Source organism: Perna viridis, chromosome 1 (genome assembly GCF_037379345.1).
Source record: "Perna viridis isolate PV_CMFRI_1.1 ecotype Kerala chromosome 1, ASM3737934v1, whole genome shotgun sequence".
In the NCBI taxonomy this organism is placed as follows: domain Eukaryota; kingdom Metazoa; phylum Mollusca; class Bivalvia; order Mytilida; family Mytilidae; genus Perna; species Perna viridis.
In genome coordinates, this window is record NC_142445.1 from 18265241 (window position 1) to 18288064 (window position 22824).

The 22824-nt window shown below is 31.6% G+C and overlaps 1 protein-coding gene across 1 annotated transcript; it reads left to right on the forward strand.

The window, feature by feature from the left end:
* Positions 1–579: 579 nt before the first annotated feature.
* LOC148627572 (histone acetyltransferase KAT2A-like) lies at positions 580–21663 on the forward strand. The gene is made up of 17 exons (XM_088574996.1): positions 580–793; positions 5550–5673; positions 9440–9585; positions 10089–10178; positions 10497–10678; positions 11376–11567; positions 13988–14094; positions 14430–14585; positions 16444–16580; positions 17059–17267; positions 17759–17885; positions 18441–18551; positions 18784–18927; positions 19426–19574; positions 20332–20398; positions 20772–20856; positions 21087–21663. Exons 1-17 carry the CDS (start codon positions 602–604, stop codon positions 21281–21283), a joined length of 2415 nt encoding a protein of 804 aa, XP_088431122.1. The 5' UTR covers positions 580–601; the 3' UTR covers positions 21284–21663.
* Positions 21664–22824: the final 1161 nt, after the last annotated feature.

Below are 22824 nucleotides of genomic sequence, written 5' to 3' on the forward strand. Positions count from 1 at the left end.
AGATGCATAACTTACTAATATTTCAATCCAATTTATATTTTAAAAAAATGTGAAGTTCGTGATCTAAAATAGACTATAGTTAATATACCCATATGTTCAAACAGCATTGATTTATAATCGCGATTTCAATCATGTGAATAATTTTTTTGCAAATCGAACATTTAAAGTGAGAAGGGACTTCCAATACTTATTGGCATATCCGAATATGTAATTTACATCTGTTACGGTATTTTTTGGTTTGTTTAATTTGTTTCAGAAAAAGTATTATATATACCAAAATTGAACATTGCTTTTTATTACCCCTCCCCTTTTAACTATAGATTATATATTAATACGCAACTCGCGCAAAAAAGAGGAAAAAAAACATAAGGGTCTTCATGGGCATAAAAACAAAACGGGAAGTAAAACGTATTTAAAAGAAATATAAGATTTAAAAACATTTTACAGATTTAAAAAAAAAAATCGTGTATATAAACTTTACATTGTTATTTCACTTGTACAATATTCGAGCCTCATTAGATGCGAAATGACTCAACGAGGATACTCGTATGAAAAGTAAAAGTGAGGCTATTTTTTTTTAATTGTTGTAAGCGACATAAAGATGAGCGACACTGGCGAACCCCTACAGAATGGAACTGATGGGCAACAAGCTAATAAACCCCCAATGCAGTCCACAACCGGAGAAATGTCTCGACCGAATAATCTTCAGAGAATTGCCCAGAAAAAGGCCATGGTCCGAGGCTATCCCAGAAACAAAAAACTTGAAAAGCTAGCTGTTTACTCGTCCTGCAAGGTTCATTGTTTACATTTTCAAGCACCATGCAGAGTCCTATTTTTTCTTACATGCGACCTTTCAGTGCTCCAGATAGAAATTGAAAGGGGCAGGGTGCTGTTGAGCAGAGGGGCACCCTTGTAGTCGGAAAATGACACTTTTTTTGGTTCGCATATTTTCCATGTCAAGTTGATTGTTTAAACTTGTTTGTAAAACTTTAAAAATGATTTTCTTGTATAAAATGTATAATATGAAATTGTTAGAACCACATAAATGAAGATTGGCGAAAAAAACGACCTTTTACAGTTCACTGTGAATGAATTTAGTTAATTTTTTTGAGAGAAGAAATAAATCATGAAAAGTTAAAATTCGGAATATGAATTTTATAAATTTTAATTATGGAGAAAATTCCACGGAGAAGTAAAATTATTTGCAAATCGGCTCCCAATCTCCGTATGAATACACGTTATTCGTCATGGTCTATCTTGTAATTAATTTTGTTTGCACAACTTTCGAAACTTTTTCATAAATATTTAATCCAATAAATAATAACTAAATCTTTTAAAATCTAACGAGCAGCAAGTTTTTATAAGTTATTTTAAGAAATCTATTTTTAGTCATGTCATAGGTCATGATAAAATCATGTCAGCTGCCGTACTGGTTCAAGCAAGCAATCGAACTTTTAAAATTATGTATTTTTTAAAAACTTTTGTTCAAAAATTTAATGTCATCAGTACATGTACGTGGTCACATAAATATTTTATTTGAAAAATAAATATATAAATGACTGGTACCAACTTGAGTCTGTGTTGAAGAATGATCTGATAGATGCGTTCATCTTTGCAACTGTCTGCTTGTCACTAGCAAGTTGATTTAAACGTCGTTTCTGCAGAGGCATAGTGGTTTATGAATAACTAAAAACTGTCTCAAAACGCACGTTATCAGCTGTGACATTGAGTAGTCTTGCTGAGATCAATCATACCGCCCAAGCAGCAGGCACACGCTGAGGTTTTCATCACCTACTTCAAACTAATTATGTTAATCAATTACACAAAACAAAACGTAAATTATAACTGATATCTGGTAATTAACACCTTTGAAGTTTAATCTACACTAATTAATTTTAATGACATGATTGTATTCTCCAGGTAAACTTCAGGTACGTGTCATGACTGTAGTTGTAATATTTATGACAGGAAATCAATCGATCATGCAAAAAACCACCTGTTCAGAACTTACCGTTGCAAAAAAAGGCACAAGGGCATATCAGAAAAGTCGTAAGGGCAGAAGGGCGCATGTAAGGGCACCAAGGGCGCTGCGCCCTTCTATTTCGGGCTACCAAGACCATTGCCTTTCACAGTTTTTATTGTTTAGTTAACGATGATATATTGTAAATATTGAAAAATTGCATGATAGGTTATACTTTACTAAACCTGGAAGTACAAAGCTATTAATTAATTCAATTTTACATTGCACATGAGTTTTTACGGTATCTCGAAAAGCAGAAAGACACTGTCATTAGCCAAAAAACACATGAAAAAAGCAGAAATACACCTAATATTAGACTGTTTTTGTATTTTTTGCCAATATTTAGGAAATGTATTACATTTTACAATGTTTTACTAATTGTACAAGCTACTGAACACAAAATAAATTGTGTATGGGCAACAAAGTGATCGGTTATGCTAATACCCTGATTGATGCTCTAGATTTGTTTTCAAAATAAAATAATTTTAATTACTATATCAAAATATTAAAAATGATTAATAATAGGCTATTATTCATTAAAAAAATTTTAGGCAAATCAAATAAAATTTTAATTATGCAATAATTGGTTCTTCAAAGCAATGTAATTAATCAAATCACTATTCGTTTTCTTAAGGATGCTAAGTAAAATGTTTTAACGTAATTAGATTATATCTTATTTAATTTTGTTTCAATTCTAATGAAAACAATATATTTGACTGGATGGATTGAATTTTATGTTTTTATAACTTATACTCAAAATTCAATATTTGAATTTCATTGGCAATCCAAAAAATGTTTTTATAATACGCTTGAAAAGTCACCAGGTTCACTCTAGCATAATTAAAATAAGATTCTTTGAGGTTAAATACATTTTGAAAAAATTCAGGTTAACATTACACTTAATTTTGGCCATTTATAATTATTTTCTTGGTCTAAATACCACAATTAAAAAAAAAGTGAGTGTCTTTCTGCTTTTACAAGTGTCTTTCGGCTAATGACAGTGTCTTTCTGCTTTTCGAGGTACCCGAGTTTTTATTGATGCAAGTCCTTTCTGCCACATTACCACCTTGGCCATAGACACTTCAGCCACAATATATTTCGTCTATACATTTTTTGTTAGATATTGGATACAGTTTGAAATATTACATAAATTTGTATAATTGAAATAAAGATGGATGATAGAGGTGAAATTATTAAATTGTAATAATAATTGATAATAAATCATAAGTAAAAAAAAGATGAGTAAAGAATTGCTAATAAACATTAATCACCATTTTTGTCTTTGATAAACATTCACAAATATTTACTTAATTGTTACAAACTACTAAAAAAGCATCTGTTATATTAATGAAACAACAAGGATAAAATTATGGAACAACGTATAACAAATACTCAAGCTGTGTAGTCAAGCTGATATAGAGATGAAAAAGGGGGCAAGATCAGAAAATTGCTATGACTTAACAAGCTGCCTGAGTAATTTTTCATGTTTCTACCTAGTTACATAAAAGGAGCTCAAAATGATATTCCATTTCTTTATTCACCATGTTGTTTGGGTGTGTTTTATGCTATCAGTATGTTCAACATTGACAGCATGCACTGCAGTGTGACTGTGAAAAATCTAGTATCCCAAAATTCAGGATAATCAACCATAAACTGCCAATATAGAGCAGTAGTTGGCAAACCAACCAACAAAATCAAAGAATATGTCCCCTCTGCAGCATCGAAAATGGAGATGAATTTTCAATTTTCACGATTTAAGTGTCCTGCGTTTGAAAACGATAGAAAAAAACTTTCTATGGACATCCTAGTTGCTATACATTTTTTTTTATTATAAAATCATGTACTTTAAGCAAAGTATAGTTCTATCAGAATAAATCATGTATTTATAAAGGTAATTAATTTTATATCTTAATCCTTAAGCTGCTTTTTGCCACTATAGTCGTTGCGATATTTTTATGAACGTTTTCTAAGTGTGACTATTGTTGTTTTCGGTAATCAAATGTTTGTGGTCATTCCTAGACAACGGAGGAAATTCCGATGGTGGTAATAATGAAATTGAATTCTTTTAGACTTTTTAATATGTGAAAATTGTTTTCTGCATTGTTCCCAATATTAAATCATCAAAACACATTATCTCACAATTATTTGCACCTGAACTGATAAAAATGCTGATGGAAACAAATTAATGTGAAAATATGAAACTCAAGAATACAACAATGCTATTGCTTTTATTATCTAAGATCAATAACACATAGATATGCTCATCAAACATTGTAAGTACAATAAGTCAATTTTTCAATTTTTTATTCAGCATTACACGATGAAACAATAGAAAATAGCATAGCGGCTTAAGGGTTAAAATTCAGAATTTTTCATGTGAGTGTAAAGTACTTTTTATAATTTTTTTTATGTAAACAAGGATTTTTATCATACAAATGAGGATTTTAAAGTTGAGAATGTCAGTTTACTGCTTGCAGTCCTTTGTTAGTGCATTTGTGTAATGTATAGTCAGTTTCCTTATTTATGTTTTAACAAGGGATCCAGACCTTTTTTAACTGGTTTTTAGGTATGTTAAATTGTGTTATATTTTTTTCCACAGTGACCAGTTTTAAAAGGGGGAAGGTTGTATTCACGCCAGATTACTATACCAGCCACACTTTTGAGCCCGTCCCAAGTCATGAATTTCTGGCCTCTTGTATGTCTTGTTCTGTTTTCACTTTTAGTTTACTTTATGTTGCTGGAGTACATAGAGGCAACTATTTTGCTATGCTTGGTGTATAATGTTGTTTTTAGGGTAGCCGCAGCCTGCCCAGTGGAATGAGTTCGTTGAAGATCTATGGGTTGCCTTGAACTGACATTTTTCATCCCGTTGGGGTTGTTGTCTCTTTGACATATTCACCATATCCATTCTTCTTATACTATTAAAAAAAAACCTGGTTTGATATTTGAAAGCTGTTTGCCCTGCATATATCTCTTACAATGCCACAGGAAAAATCCTGTATAGCTTCAAATGCAAATATTAAGGCCACATTTACAGGTAGTTCTAGAATATCAAGGTTGGCTCCATGATATTATGCCACTGGCAGATAGAAGACACAAATCTATTCATTTTGGAGACTTAGAAATTTATCCATGAATGAAGGCACAATGAGATTATAAATAGTCATCAGTCCTAGAAAGAAAACATGAAGAGGGGTGTGGAGAACCAATTAAAAGAGCCAAAAGAGTTGATCCCAAAGGGGGGGGGAGTTTTTCTTTACCTACCCTTTTTTTCTATATTACTGCTTCATTTCTGTGTTTTAATTTACCTATGTACTCACTCCTAGAATTCTCTTGAAATAATCAAAATATGGCATTGATATGACAATGCCTCCATATTAGTGACAAACCAATTTTTGATCCCTGCTACAAAGTTACACAGGGACTTAGAAATGTTGGAAATCAGTATCTGTCTTGTACATATGGATTTGATTTAAATACAATGAATGTTTAATTTGAGACATAATATGTATATTTTATTCTTTTATAGTCTGACTCCTGTAAATGTAATGGATGGAAAAATCCTAATCCACCACCAACACCGCCAAGAGTTGATGTTTCACAACCCTTGGCCAATTTGACTGATCCATGTAGAAGTTGTGGCCATACTTTAGGTAAGAAGTTTATTAGTCCCCTCCTGGCGACTTTTGCTGAAGGGGGAACTTAAAAAATTTGTACTCTGTCAGTCAGTCTGTTCATCCATTACTTTGGCTCTGTGTTTTTTTTTTTATTCAGAAAATTTATGCAAAAACTCAGTTTTCCTCACTTTTTACATCATGCTGGCAGATATACATTTTAATTTTAATGGTTGGTACATTGCTTTACCATGACAAGTTACAAATCATGTTCAGATTTTGTTCTGTTGATGTTTTGCTGAGTTATGGCCCTTTGACCTTGAAATTTAATGCAGACTAAGTTTTCCATACTATTTCTGCAAACAAATTATGCATGAAGTTTACATTCTATTCGCTTCAACTGATTTTTCTTCTGGTAGGGGACATTTTATTACCATGCAAAATTTGTGCTATTTTTAAAATATTGAAGAAATCATTGCTTTGTTCTAATTTAAAGATTAATTATTTTAATTGGAGAATATACTTATTTAAAGATTAACTATATCATATTGGAGAATACAGGTAAAAGTTAAAGATATAAGAAAAAAAATTATTACAAAACTGAAATGACTGTGCTTGAATTTACTGTTATAACCAAGAAGTTTGCTGTTTATTCTGTACCATATTAGTTGTCAGAACAAAATTTCATTGTATACTCAGTATTACACTGTAATCACCTAAAATAAAACATCTATTTACAAATGTCATATATTATGCTATATACTATTCTTATTGAAACCAAACAACATGATTCCATCTCACAAAAGCACTGTTGGGATTTATTTTTGGTGTTTTGGCCTTAACTGTTTGGGTCAGAAATAAGCATTTAAAAAAAGTTTAAATTGCTTATTTCTTTAATTATTATGCATTTTTAAAAGCATTTATTATTTGATATTGTGTTCTTTGACCACTTTCATTTTGGTCTGATACTTATTCTGTGTCAAACATTTTACCCTATCAAAGTTCAAAAACACACCAAAATGTTTTGTCTATCACTTAAAAAAGGTCTGGATCCCTCATTAAAACATAAATAAGGAAACTGACTATACATTACACAAATGCACAAAGGACTGCTAGCAGTAAACTGACATTGTCAACTTTAAAATCCTCATTTGTGCGATAAAAATCCTTGTTTATATAAAAAAAATAATAAAAAGTACTTTTCACTCACATGAAAAATTTTGAATTGTAACCCTTGAGCTGTCAGAATATGACTTCTGTAATTGTATCAAGCTGCATCAATGTGAAACAATTTTTTTTACAGTTTTTATTTATTTTTTATTTGGTTCGAAATAAGTTTTTTCACTTAGTATTACATTAGAGATTGTGTTTTATTAATCGTTAGTGACAGATAGTGTCAAATCATTTATAGTTTTTTTCTGCCTTCAAAAACAATCTGAAGTCCATCTTGGCAACTTGAAATTTCAAACATACCTCATTTTTCTATTGACAATTTTGTATTTTCTCCTTTTGGACAACCTTATATTTTTATTTAGTGACCAACCCTGCATTTTTCTTTCCTTGATTTTAAGAAGTTACTCATAAAAAAGTCCAGAGTAGACGAAAGAAGAAAGTGCAAAATGAGAGGATATCCCAGGAAAATTATTCTTTTACTTACATACAAAAGGTTTACATGTATGTGTGTTAAGTTTATCTTTCCAAATTTGTTGTTTTTTTCCTCTGTTAGGTCAGTTAATTGATACATGTACCGATATAACTTAGGATGGTTTAACACTTACCATGATATTCAAAACACTGGTAAAATATGGACAGAGATTGAACTGTTCAATTGAATTTCTAAAAAAATATGTAGAAGAAGTGTGACATATACTATTAAATAGAGTCTTTATTGTATTTCACAAAGTAAAATAGTTCACTTTATCTTCTTTTGATACAATTACCTGATGAACTGCTAGTTCACTTTGTCTTCTTTTGGCCCCGTGCAGGTCCGGGTGTTAAAAGAATAGGCCTGCAGCAGTGCTAAGCTTGTCGTAAAAGGCGACTAAATAGTGCTCAGAACCCTAGCCGGGGGCTAGGGCGCTCTGCCCACAGAGCAGCTGGGATGTGTGCCTCAGGTGGTGGAATGGGGTACCCCTGGCGTGTTACATGCTGGGGTTGTCAGGCCATAATACGGAAATCCTGACCGCAAACCATAGTGGTGCACCGTGTTGGGAAAGATGCCATGTTCCTCGCACGTTAAAGAACCCTACTGTGGTATTCTCCTGGAGTAGGAACCACAGGGCTCCGCCACAGGAGGCTAAATTGCCCGATCCTACCCACCTCTCCCTATTTCCAGTGGCAATCAAAATTTGTCGACCCCCCATTGTCCTTGTGTCCCATCCCTTTTTCATTTCATCATCATTTCATGTTCATTTTCTCATCAATTTCATGTTCATCGTCTGAATATAGCTGAAATATTGCTGCTCGGACGTTAAACCCTAACAAACAAACATGTCTTCTTTTGATACAATTATCTGATGAACTACTAGTTCACTTTGTCTTCTTTTTGATACAAATACCTGCTAGTTCACCTTGTCTTCTTTTGATACAATTACTCGATGAACTGCAAGTTCACTTTGTCTTCTTTTTGATACAATTACCTAATGAACTGCAAGTTCACTTTGTCTTCTTTTGATACAATTACGTAATGAACTGCAAGTTCACTTTGTCTTCTTTTGATACAATTACGTAATGAACTGCAAGTTCACTTTGTCTTCTTTTGATACAATTACCCAATGAACTGCTAGTTCACTTTATCTTCTTTTGATATAATTACCTGATGAACTGCTTTAAGTATTTATTGACATGTAGATGTAAACTTTCTATAACACATAAATTCAAATATATATGGAATAATATAAAGTTTAAATCTCCTTCCCTATTGTCAAATTTCTCAGTATATATCTGAAATGAAAATATTAGTTATGGTAAATACAGTTTTTTTTATAATCAATGTATACAGCTGCCGTTCAGTTGTAAACAATATTGATTTTCCCATAAAATGAATCTTTTTATAGATGAATTGGTTTTTCATTGAATGTTTTATGGTTGTCAGTTGCTGTATTCTATCATCTCTTTGTATCTGATTTCTTTTTAATTAAACATTTTGTTACAAAATAGGAAAGATCTTCTACAGTTTTGTCTCATATATTTTTTTATTAAGAGAAAATTGTTTTGTTTTTCTCATCTTTTTTTATCTAAATCATCACTAGGCAGCAATTATTATAAGATGAAGATGATACTTATGTTGGATATGACTTAATTAAAGATGGTAAGAAAAAATATTGAAAAAAAATATATGCAGTATTTTGATTTTATTCATAATAAGAGCCTGCTATTATGATGCTCAATACAATTGAACAAGAGACATTATCTAAAATGGTTATGTATTTATTTTCGTTAATTTAGGTAAAAGTTTCTGTTTGGATAACTGGGTGTAAAAAATATGAAAGAAAATGTTTTTTTTTTTTAATGCAAGTTCAGTCTGTGTACAGTGAGATAATTTTACAAATGATCTGGATTTTGTAAAATTTTATTATTTATTTACTTGTATGGTGTTTTGCTTCTTTATGGGATGTTTGTCATATGGGTTTCTCACCAAATTACTGGTTTAATTACCATTAGATGCAGAATTTAAGTGGAAAAATTAATGATTGTTTTTTAGACAGTTTATGATTTTGTACAAGTTTTCTGTGTTTTTGTTACTGTATGTGGTATTCTGTTCTTTTGATGATTTTCTTTGCTTCTCATTTTTCTGCTATTGTAGGTCAACATGTATCACATTTAGAAAATACTGCAGAGGAGGAACTAAACAGACTTCTTAGAATTGTTGTTGATGTTGAAAATTTATTTATATGTGTTCATAAAGAAGAAGATTCAGAAACTAAACAAGTTTATTTTTACCTGTTTAAGGTAAAACCACTTTGTTTTTATGTTCTATGGAAAAAAAGTTTTAAAAAATTATTTCAGTCTTCATGATAAAACTTTTTGCTCCGCTGGCCAGAAACGATATTTTGGAGATTTTTATGGATATATGTAAATTGCAAGTGGAACTTTTAATAGCTTGTTAGAATTTTTACCAGCCATGGAATATGCACTTACTATGATGAATTATTGCATTATCTATTAGACAAAGTGAGTTTCAGTTTTAAATTTACAAAATGCAGTGAATTACATTTTGTACATGCTAAATTTTTTTGCTGAAAAGAATTTCTTTCTGAATGTATTGTTTATCTGTCAACTCTAGTATATTTATAGCATTTGCACTCATCATTGGACCCTTTAAGATACTGCTTTATGCAAATGCAATTTTTTATTTTTGTCTTTTTTTTGTGTATAATCTACTCTGAACAAAAACTAAACTGAGTCCGTTTTAACATGAATACAGAATGTAGTTTTAAAATATTACATTTTAGTTGCTGAGAAAATGTATTTTGAATATGAGTAACCCAACAATAGAAGGACCACTAGGTAATCCTCCATTTGAAAAACCAAGCATTGCTAAGGTGAGTCTATTTTTTTATTGTAAAGAAACTGTCAAGGGAGATAATCTAAAATTGGACTTCCACTTACAAATCATGTTATTGCTTCCGACAACTATAAAGTCAATAGTACAAATAGATGAGTGAGAGAAATTGTTTGTTTTACTTACTGTGTGAATGACTCAGTCAGTGATAAAACAGTTGTAGGATGCTAGAAATTACATATACGTAAAATTATAAATAATGTCTATATAATTGGGCAGGGTTTGTATATGTGGACATGTTATGTATTTCTCTTCTCGTCTGCGGAATTAAGATTAACATCATGTTTTTGTTGTTTAGGGTGTGACAAATTTTGTGCTGTACAAGTTTGGACACCTTGCACAGAGAGAATGGCAGACCATGTATGACTTAGCTAAAATGTTCCTGCATTGTTTAAATCATTGGAAGTTAGAAACACCCACAAGCAGACAACAGCATGCTGGATCTGAAGATATGGCAACATACAAAGTTAATTATACAAGGTAAATATTAATGTATTTACCATAATTCAAAGTAGATATTAATGTACCTGCCTTAACTTAAGGTAAATATTCAGTTACTTGCCATAATTTATGGCAAATATTTAGGGACTTGCATTAATTTTATAAGACAAATTCAGTCATATTATGTTATGATGTTGTTGTAATTGTCGTCATTTTAAATTTGTCATTTCTGTGTGATCACTTAAGCTGTTGCCAACCAAATGTCGTGAAATTTTTATATTTCATTACTTGCTACTAGAGGAAGTTTGCTAGTCAAAATGGGATGGCTGCCCACCACAAGTCTGCAAAAAAAGGGCCAAAAGTGGTAAAATGGGTGCTTATTAGAAATTGATGTATAAGGTTTATTTCTCATTTAATTTTGACAATTCTAATTTGTTTGTTATAAAATTTTGTTTAAGATCATTTAATAGATTTTACATAGCTTTTAGCATTTTTCATCTGATTTTAATGATTCTCTTTACAAGAGCTTTGAGAAGTATCATGCTGTGCTTGCCAAACTTTTTTTTATCATTACCTGTATAAATTTAGACACTTACCATAATTTAGGGTAAATATTCCATAATTTGCTAGCATACCCACAATTCTTTACATCAATACAGGAAAGACCTCTTTGTTTATATTACTGAATCAAATTTTCAATAATTTTCCAGTCATTATCCAGAAATTTCTATTTTAGGTGGTTATGTTACTGCCATGTGCCAGCTTTCTGTGACAGCCTTCCCAGATATGAAACTACATTGATATTTGGTAGAACCCTACTCAGATCTGTGTTCCAAACAATGAGGAGACAACTCTTGGATAAGTTCAGGGCAGAGAAGGAAAAGATGCCTCCAGAGAAAAGAACTTTAGTTCTAACACATTTTCCAAGGTGATATAAGGCTGCCTACATATTTTGTGTCTACAGGATCAAGTGATATTTTTTTATACATAGCTAAATAACATTGGTTGTGTTTTTCTTTCTTCAAGTTTTAATATATGTGTGTGTTTTTAGTACATTGTTATATTGTTTTAATGTGATTTCAGGTTTTGCTTATAAAGGACAAAGCTGTTTGTACTCAAACAACATTTGACTTTGTTGATAATGCAACACTATGTTGTTATATTGTTCATATCTTGGTCAAAGGGAAGATATGAGTTTTCTTTATCGCTATTTTGTTTAAAATCCCTTTGATGTTGCTATAAAATAATTTTCAAACTCATGCCAATCGAGTGAGAATGAAAATTATCGCTAGTTTTTATGTCATAGCATGACATACAAGCAACAGCGTAGGAATATTTGACGACCCAAAAAAACGTCTGTTTGTTTACTGCGTATGAAATAATAGCTAATTTGTGGCAATATTTTCTAGTTTACAATGGAAAGTGATTGAATACAGTAATTTACCTGATTAGAATGAATAAATCCCAAAATTATTCCACAAATTTTAAACATGACCGTCATATTTAACCAATTTTTTTTTTTAAAATGTGTATCACAGCTGCACAACATACGTGACGTCACTTAAGCAATCACTGAAAAATAGTCCCAAAACAAAAATTTTGCAGTGCTTATAAAATTTACATATTTAGGTTGAATATAGCTGAAATATTGCTGCTCGGGCGTTAAACCCCAACAAACAAACAAACAAACATATTTAGGTTAAGTAAACAGAAAATAAAAGAAAACTAATACCTTACAATTCAGCAAAACAGCAATAAACAGATTATTAAATATTTTTTTAAACTTGCGGGAGTTTCTCATGCTCATCTCCTCTCGCAGCAAAGCCATTCGACGAAATAAGCATGAGGAACTCCCTCTCACTGAAAAAATGTCAAATAATCTAATATTAAAACACACTGTTGGTCTGCATTTAAGTAGCACACCAGCTAAGATTCATGGAAAATGTGATTCATGGGTAAAATAGCCTACATAATTTTATTTTTGATATTTTGTTTGAATTGCCACAGTAAACATCAATTAACATGCAGTTTTTCATTTAACATGTGCTCTTAGGAAATAAAAATTATATAGAATGCACTATAGATTTCAAAATTAAAGGAAATAACTCTGTAAATGACACTCAAATACAATAGAATGTATTGGATTTTGAATATTGATTATCTCCTAAGAGCAGGTAGATTTGACTGAATAAGTACACATTCACAGTATAGACCAATAAAACAACTTCATTACAAAAATAAAAATATATAGCCTTTTTTTTGGGTGTATCACATTTTTCAGATTTTGCATGATTCTCACAAAGACAGCTACTTAAAGTTCAAACAACCAATTCCTAATTGCATACATCAATTCTGAATAATGTCATTTCCAACAGAGTGATTTTGGGTCAATCTTATTTCAGAGCATCTACACACATGGGATGTCTCTAATGCTCTGTCCCTAAGAACTGAAGGAATGTATTAAAAGCTGTTAACTTTAATGCAGTTGACAACAGTCTTACAACAACTTACACAGGCAAATATTTTTCACATGAAATTCATGTTAATTGATGTTTGTTTGTTTGTTTGTTGGGGTTTAACGTCCGAGCAGCAATATTTCAGCTATATTCAGACAATGAACATGAAATGGATGATAAAATGAACATGAAATGAAAAAAAAAGGATGGGTCACAAGGATAATAGGGTCGACAAATTTTGATTGCCACTGGAAAAAGGGGGATGGGTAAGGTCGGGCAATTTAGCCTCCTGTGGCGGAGCGCAAAGGTTCCTACTCCTATCGAATACCACAGCAGGGTTCTTTAACGTGCGAGGAACGTGGCATCTTTCCCAACACGGCGCACCACTATGGTTTGCGGTCAGGTTTTCCGTATTATAGCCTGACAACCCCAGCATGTAATACACCAGGGGTACCCCATTCCACCACCTGGGGCACACATCCCAGTTGCTATGTGGGCAGAGCGCCTAGCCCCTGGCTAGGTTTCTGAGCACTATTTAGTCGCCTTTTACGACAAGCTTAGCGCTGCTGCAGGCCTATTCTTTTAACACCCGGACCTGCACGGGGCCATATTAATTGAGCTTCACATGAAATTCATGTGAAATTCGCATGAAATTAACATGATTTTCATGTTAAATTCACTAAACACACATTTCATATGAACATTTGGTGTGAATTTCACATGAAGGCTCCATTCACCCGAATTTCACATGAACTCTGTCACTTAGTTTATTTGCTCAATTCAGGTAAAAATCATGTGAAAATCATGTGAAATAATTTTACATGTGTAGCATGGAACACTGTATCATTGTATAAACCAAATTTTACTGACTATCATAGCATATCCACTTTAGGTTTCTGTCCATGTTGGAAGAAGAAGTGTATGGTGCTAATTCTCCAATATGGGACATAGAGTTCTCACAGAATGCTGCAAACATGGCAACTTCACCACCAAACACTCGTAAGAATAAAAGACTTTCTGATTTTAGACGCTAGTTCTATATTTGTTTATTAGATATAATAAGTCAACCACTAGATTTTAAAGGAAAAAAATGTAATATTCTTCAAATAACATGTATAACAGTGAAACTTAGCATAAATTATCTTGAGGAGTTTGTTGGTAAACATGCCGTTTTGTCTTTTGTCATCTGAAACAACTCCTGCTTTTACCCATTTCCTTTTTTTTTCTTTTGATATGAATTTCCATACTGATGTGAAAGTTTAACTTAAATTTGGTTTTCAAACTCCAGTTGTAGCAGTAAACCAACTAATATATAATAAAACAAATTTAAATAGCAACTACACCCACTCAAGCTACAGGGATGAGTGGATTGAGTAGATTTACTACATCTGGTACCATACCCATCACAGCATCTGCAAATGGTGACAGCTTCACATCAATAACATCACCAACCTCAACACCAGGCCGAAGAGCTTCCAGATCTGAAACTAGTAAGTTTTATTTCTTTTAGATATCATTGTAAAAAGTGATTCTATATCATACATTATAGATTATTTGGGTGTGGGGCTGTATTGCAATCGCCTAGTCTGTCCGTTCTTTACACTTTTCTTTAACAGATCCTAAGCTTTTTTTTGGAGGGAATACTTAAGATATTTGGTATGTTGCTTTTGCATGATGACTTGTATTATATTGTTTCTCCCTTGTTCTAGTTCCTCACTTATCCACTTCCTGTTTACCATATTTAACTTAATATTACAGAAATGGTTGAATGGGGAATTCATAGCAGGATGTAGCATGCAACATGTTGTTAAAAATTTAAGTTGTGTTTTAATTTTTATGAGGGTCTTACGTTCATCAATTTAATATAATTCTATTCATGGTTTGACAGGGAATCCATACTAGACGTTAGTTCAAGCCCATTTTTGATTTAATTATAATTTTCTTCAGCTGTTCTTTTATCGAGGCAGAGTTGTCTTTCTTTTTATTTGTTATGCATTGTCAGTTACATCAGTACTTTACAATTGATATACACAATCAAAAAGATTTTTATAATTCCTTATGAGAAATTCTATTGTAATTCTGCCATTTTTGTTGCTAAGTGCTGATTGTTGACATAATACTAGTAAATGTATTTTTTAATTTCTATGTTGACAAAAATGTAATTTTTCTCACAAATTAGAAAATAAACAATTATTTAGTAGAAACTATAACCTTCAGAAGAATTTTTGACACAAAATAAGGCGACAAATTTTTGTTTTCGTCAAACTACCAACAACCGAAAATCGTCTTGGTAACAAAATCACGGCAGATTTGACAGTGTAAACATTGTGATCTGGATTTAAAATGTCATCAGGTTCAAACAATTCACATTTTACGGAGAAACCGTTTGGTGATATGAATGAAGTTATTTTACACATTTTAGATATCGATAAGTGTCAATAAAACTGTGCACTAAATTTTATTTCAAATTTGAACAATATGTTATTTATGTGACACTGAGTATACATATTTAGGACATGGCTGACACTCCATCCTTAATAGTTCCTCTGAAGTGATGCAGTTGAGTCAGTATTAAAAGATATTACTGATGTGTATTTCTTTCAATCACACAAATGCAACAGAACTTAAATTTTCAGTCACACACAGTGTTCTAGGATTGCTATTTCCCGTTACCTGGGGCAAGTGAAATTTGGGTCAGGGAAAGTTAGGTACTTAGTTACACTTTCCCGTGGCAAGTTAAAAACTTCATATGCTGTAAGGATTTGTTTTGTTAGGAAAGCAGTCCTTGACTGTGGGAAAGTTGATTTTATATGGATTTTTCCCGAGGAAACCTCAACTTTTTGAAAATTCTAGAACACTGACACAGTACTGTGTTGCCCTTTTTCTTTTAAATAAAATTTTACACTGATTGATACAGTTAATGTCAGGAGTTAAGTAAATGACAATCACCAGATGAACTTCCTTAGGTAGGTAACAGGACACTTGTGATAAAAAGATTTGAACTCTCTATCAAACCAAGATTAAAGTACCTATGAAATTATGAAAGATAAACTTCCTTGTTAATTGTCTAGTTAACTATTATATGACATTTCTTTAGGTAATGGTTTTTCAGTCAAGGGAAGATCAACTTTATTCTGTAAAGTTAATAATATTACTTTCTGTATTACTAACTGATAGGTTTGTTATAGTGTAAAAATAAGATTCCACTTTCTCCATCTTTTTAAAGAAATTAACATATTAAATTGACAGACAGTCCTATTAAAGAACTGACTGAAACTTTATAAAAGAAATGAAGTTACTTTATCAAAATATTTTTTTTTTTAATTTCTGTTTAATTTGAAATTACAGGTGAACTGAAAAGAAAGTTAGAGGAATCATTTGAAGTGGATGTTAAGAGAAGGAAGGTAGATGGAGATGTTTCTCCTGAGGTTGTAGCTGAGATTGTAGCTACCATCACAGAACCAGAGAAAATGTTAGGACCTGATGTAAGTTGTTTGTTGATATCTTGCCTTGAATTTGATGAGGTGATGGTTTTTAACTGTATATTCGACATATGTTCTTTACAAAGTATAAATTACAGGATATGACAATTTCATACAAAAATATAAATCAATGAAAAATAAATATACACATTTGAGCTAACTTTAATTTACATTTATATCTACACTTATCTGTTCTGTTTATTTGCTTAAGAAATGTTTAAAAATATTTATCTGTAGTGTTGGCTTGATAATTCTTTTAAGAAAAGAGTCAACTAAGAAGTGCTAAGTTTGCTCTCCTCTTCGTCTTTCAAGAATATTGTGACATGACTTGATTATTTCAAGTATCAAGGATTTAACTTATGATCACATTTACAACAAAGAGTCAACATTTCATCTTTTTTATATTTGATAACAACAAAATAAGGAAAATAAACAAATTGTAATATTATGAAATATCTCTATGATAACTTTCATTTGACAGACCTCCATGTTTCCTGCCCATGCTGCTAGAGATGAAGCAGCTCGACAGGAGGAATCTAAAGGCGTTATAGAATTTCATGTGGTAGGAAACAGTCTTAGTCACAAACCATCTAGACAGACACTGATATGGCTGATAGGTCTGCAGAATGTCTTTTCTCATCAGTTACCCAGAATGCCTAAAGAATACATTACAAGACTAGTGTTTGATCCGTAAGTTTTCATTTTTGATTCTTGTAAAATTGATTGAAAGGGTATTTGACAAATGGTTATTGAAGGAATTTCATAACCAAAATTGTGAATGTTTGAGATAGATATTTTTGTATAAATGTACCTTTTAGTTATTAGAGCATGAAGAATTTCTTGCATTCTTTCTTTTCTTTGGGTTATTGAAAACAATTAATTCACTTTCCCTATTTACTTTTATTATCTCTGTGTGAGCCATTGAAGCAGATCCAACTTGTAAGGGGATGTCCTAACTGGAAGTATTTATTATTAAATTACTTTCATATGCACAATTTCATGTTTCCCAGGCAACAGGAAAACAAAATGTTCATGCCCTTGATTTATTGAAAGCAATAATCTCTTTAACCATTCTTGTTGGCTAAAATGTGCTTAGATGTTTAAAAAACTGATTAATTGCATTAAATAATTTACTATGTTATTGACTGTGAGTAATATATATTTTTTTAATTTATTTTCAGGAAACATAAATGTTTGTCATTGATAAAAGACATGAAGGTCATAGGTGGGATATGTTTTAGAATGTTTCCTTCCCAGGGATTTACAGAGATAGTTTTCTGTGCAGTGACCTCTAATGAACAAGTCAAGGTTAGTAGATTTAGAAACTTCTAATTAGAAGAAAAATTTGTAATGAAGAAAATTTACTGTAAATGCAAAAAATGAAAGGCACAACTGGTAGTGTTTTATGGGAAATTTAAGAATTATAAACTATCAACATACACCAGAGTGTAAGATGCAAAATATGACCATGCATAAAGACTTGTTTATTTCTAATGATCATTACTCTTACTCTCTATTTAAACTTGTTCATTTACTGTTAAAAGTATTGACATTGTTATTTATGATTTGTAAGATTACTATAGTGTCATGCATAACTTACTTATGCAAATGTGTCCATTCTGTTTCAGGGCTATGGTACTCATATGATGAATCAAATGTGTCCATTCTGTTTCAGGGTTATGGTACTCATATGATGAATCAAATGTGTCCATTCTGTTTCAGGGCTATGGTACTCATATGATGAATCAAATGTGTCCATTCTGTTTCAGGGCTATGATACTCATATGATGAATCAAATGTGTCCATTCTGTTTCAGGGCTATGATACTCATATGATGAATCAAATGTGTCCATTCTGTTTCAGGGCTATGGTACTCATATGATGAATCATCTTAAAGACTACCACCTGAAACACAACATCATACATTTCTTGACATTTGCTGATGAATATGCAATAGGCTATTTCAAGAAACAGGTAACAAACAAATATTATGTGTGTACTGCAACATTCCTTTCAGGTCATTTTATGCTTTATGTATTTTTACTTTCAAATTATATGGGAATACAATTTAAGCTTAAGGTTTTTGCAGAATAAGATTTTTTTGTTTTCTTTTGTAAAAATTCAAGTTCATTTATGAGTTTTTACATGTACATGTATGATAATACAAACTTTACAACATGTATAAAACATCTTTTGTTAATTTCAGGGATTTTCTAAGGAGATAAAGCTACCTAAGTCTGCCTATCTTGGATACATAAAAGACTATGAGGGGGCTACATTGATGGGATGTGAATTGAATCCTAAGATCTGCTATACCAACTTCTCTAGTGTGATTAGGAAACAGAAGGAGGTAGCACTTATGTTATACTTTATTTTTCAATAAATGAGTGATGAACAAATAGAAATAGAATTTCACAATGATGAAAAAAAATACACATGTATACCATTGAATATGAAGATACAATTCAAAAACATTGACTGCTAATTGGTCAGGTTTATTGGTTGGGAGATAAATTATTTTTGCCCTGTCTATCTGTCTGTCTGTCTGTCACAGATTTGTAAGTACAACTCCTTGTAAACTACTGCATCAGATTTCATGAAACTTTGTTTTAGTAACAAACCTGAATTTCTTCTGCTTTTTCAAATCCGTATTTTACCGTTATGATTCTTTTTTTTTTCTTTTTTTTTTACTGTATATTTACTTCCGATTTTGCCAATTTCTGCTTTGTTTGTTGACCTCATAAAATCAAGTAAGGAAATGTTGTGCATATTATTAAGAATTTATGATCCACTGAATTTTGTGGGAACTATACTCGTTTGGACTTTGGAACATTTTGATTTGTAACAGATTGTGAAGAAGATAATAGAAAGAAAACAGAAACAGATGGAAAAGATTTATCCTGGTCTGAAGTGCTTTAAAGAAGGTGTCCGACAAATACCTATAGAGAGTATACCTGGACTACAGGAACTAGGATGGAAAGCAACAGCTGAGGACAAGTAAGATTTTCAGATTAAATCCTTTCTCTGTAAGAATCATGGAGTGGGTGAATCATGGTGTGAAAAGACACACAAGTCTTTCCATCAAATTTTATTCAAACTGTTATCTGAAATGCAGCAATGACATTTCTTTTGTAAGTGTCAGTATTTTTAGGTATAAATTATATGAAATGCATTGATATTTCATCATCAAAGGGAGATAACTCACTTTCCCCAATCATTTTATTGTAAATATGAACTTTTCTTCATCCTCTGATCCTTCAAAGATGAATAAACTGTGAATTTGTCTTCAATAGACCTTAAATTTATGGCCCACATTGCCAAACTCGTATTTTTATGAGCATAATCCATTATATTTCAATTTTTCCTGATTTTTATAGATTACAGCACTTAAGTTCTACACTGGCTGTAGTTCATAAATTAGAGTTTTCAAACTGATGCAAGTTTACTGTACTTAAGATATGTCTTTTATTACAGGGACAATGTTGCACAAAGCGTAACCTTAAACAGTTCTGCCCATCATACAGATTTTTTAGAACAAAATAGAATTTTGTATTAATTTTTCATTTTCATTGTGTCATTTGTTTTTGCATTCAGTAAATGAACTGTGATTAACCTCTGTTTTAACATCCTGTTAAAGAAAAATGATACTGTTTAGCTTCAATGTAGTGGTAACTTTATTTAGTTTTTTTTATTATTCTTGCAAGTAAATGCCCAATTTACAAACCTCAATCTAGATATTTAATTCTACTTTTAGCCCAGAGCCACCAATGGATCCTGACCAATTGATCACAATACTCAAGACTATAGTGAACCAAGTTAGAGTATGTATAACATATCAATACAATTATTATCAAGTGAAACTTTAAATTTTTACCACAATCATTAATGAAAAGTATTCTTTGTTTCAGTGGCTAAGTTAGATTATGTATAACATATCAATACAATTATTATCAAGTGAAACTTTAAATTTTTACCACAATCAGCTTTTTGACTTAAATTCCAAAAAGTTGGTAGATATTTTATTCAAATTTTTGTTTCTTTTTTTATTATAAGCTCACTCTCTTTTTCTCAAAAAAGGAAAAAAAAATCATTAATGAAAAGTATTCTTTGTTTCAGTGGCTAAGTTACAATGTTTTACAATATATTCTTTTGTATGTCATTCAAGACATATATTTTATATCTCTCTAATTCAAGGCCCATTCTAGTGCTTGGCCTTTCCTGAAACCAGTGGAGAAAGCAGAAGCTCCAGATTATTATGACCATATCAAATTCCCTATGGGTAAGTAGTTTGTGTTTAAAATGATGTAGTTGTGTCAAATTTCTCCCTAGTCTTAATTATGTTCCTGTGGTCTTGCCTCAGGCCATACTTAGTTGCTAAAATAATTTTTCAAAGATTTACAAGACATCGTCATTTTCACTTCAAAAAGTGATATGTAAATGAGTTTGATAAAAAAATGCATATGAAAATACAAACTTGAAATATGCAAATCTGTTAAATTCTGATTTCAGATCTGAAGACAATGGGAGATAGATTAAAGAATCGATACTACTGTCACAAGAGGTTGTTCATGGCTGATATGAACAGAATATTCACTAACTGTAGATCTTACAACAAACCTGACACTGAGTATTATAAGTGTGCTAATGTTTTGGAGAAATTCTTCCTGACAAAGTGGAAAGATGCAGGGCTTGGAGAGAAGACATGAGTCTAGGAGCGGGGATATAGATTCATATGGATATCAAACTGTTGTAATGATCATGGTTATGATGACTGTCAGTTAAATGATCATGGTTATGATTACTATCAGTTTAATGATCATGGTTATGATTATTATTAGTTAAATGATCTTATTAAGCTTGAGTTAGATTTAAGATTAAATGACTGTAAAACAAGCAGAACAATGATCATATCAGTGGAATCAGCTTGAATGATGTGTAGACACTGAATTGTTTAATTATGGAAAGTATGTAGAGATGAGTAAAGATGTCATTTGCATTTCTATTGTCCATGCTTTTAAGATTATTATGATTCATTAGTTATTGATGTTTTATTTTATTCAATGATAAAATAAATTTGAGTCAATGATATGCTTTGGATTTCTAGAGTTAAAATTCCCTGACTGTAATGACTAGCCACAGGGATGATTTATTATCTATGGAACACACTGTGGTTGTATCAGTTTCAGTCTATGTGAAACTTGTTTTACTGTTGGTCATTTCCTGTTCAAAGTACTTTGGCCTTAGTATGGCTCTTGAAGATTTGGACAAAATGTTCAGAATATTTTTGGGGGATTATAGTGTAATGGTGGTTTCAGAGGGGGTGCAGGGGCTGGCACCCCATTTTATTGGCAAATAATGTTCTAGCTTCCCCTTTCTGAGGAACCTTGGCTGGCAACCTTCCTTTTCAAAATGTCTGGATCTGGCCCTGTGTAATATTTCCATAATATACAGACCAGTAAAATCTTACACAGTCCAAGAGGAATAGAACTTGAAAGCTGCACATATATTTAAGTATTATCTTGTAGAGGTCAACACAGGTTAATTGGAGGGATTAACGCACAAAAACCAACAACATTTTTGTGGTACTAAATTTTTCAAATTTTTTAACAAATAATTTTTTTTTAATATTGTCAAACTGGAGAATACATATCAAGCATATCAAACTTGATTCCATTTGTGTACACATCAAAACATGTATCACATTTGTAATTATTGACTAACAATTGAATATAAGCCTAAGAATTGTACATGCTATCAATATTATACAAAATGAAATGTCAAATGACGCCAGTGTGACAGATTGCCCTCCAATACAGGTAATGGGACTATGTAATTTGATATATTGGATTTGTTTATTCTTAGAGGTATAATTGCTCATGAATTCCCATATTGGCTGAGGCAAGCCTATTGGAGGGGGGGGGGCTCATCTTCTGTCATATATAGCTTGTCTCTGACCAATAATAAAAATATGGAAATCTAGGCATTTCTAGTGAAATTTTGTCATGACAGTCTGAGGGTTACCCAAAATCCTGTTATCAATTACAAAAAACTTTTGTGTGGATATGATTTATTATATCAGAAAAGAAAAAATGCCCATAAAAGTTATGATTTTAAGGTCAGTAGTGACTTAACGTTTCAGACACATGGTGTTTCAGACACATGGTCGAATGATTGTCTTTCCTTATCATTCAAAATATCATGAAGAAAAAAAAGAAAAACCTGGACAAGTCTTGTTTATCAGATGGGT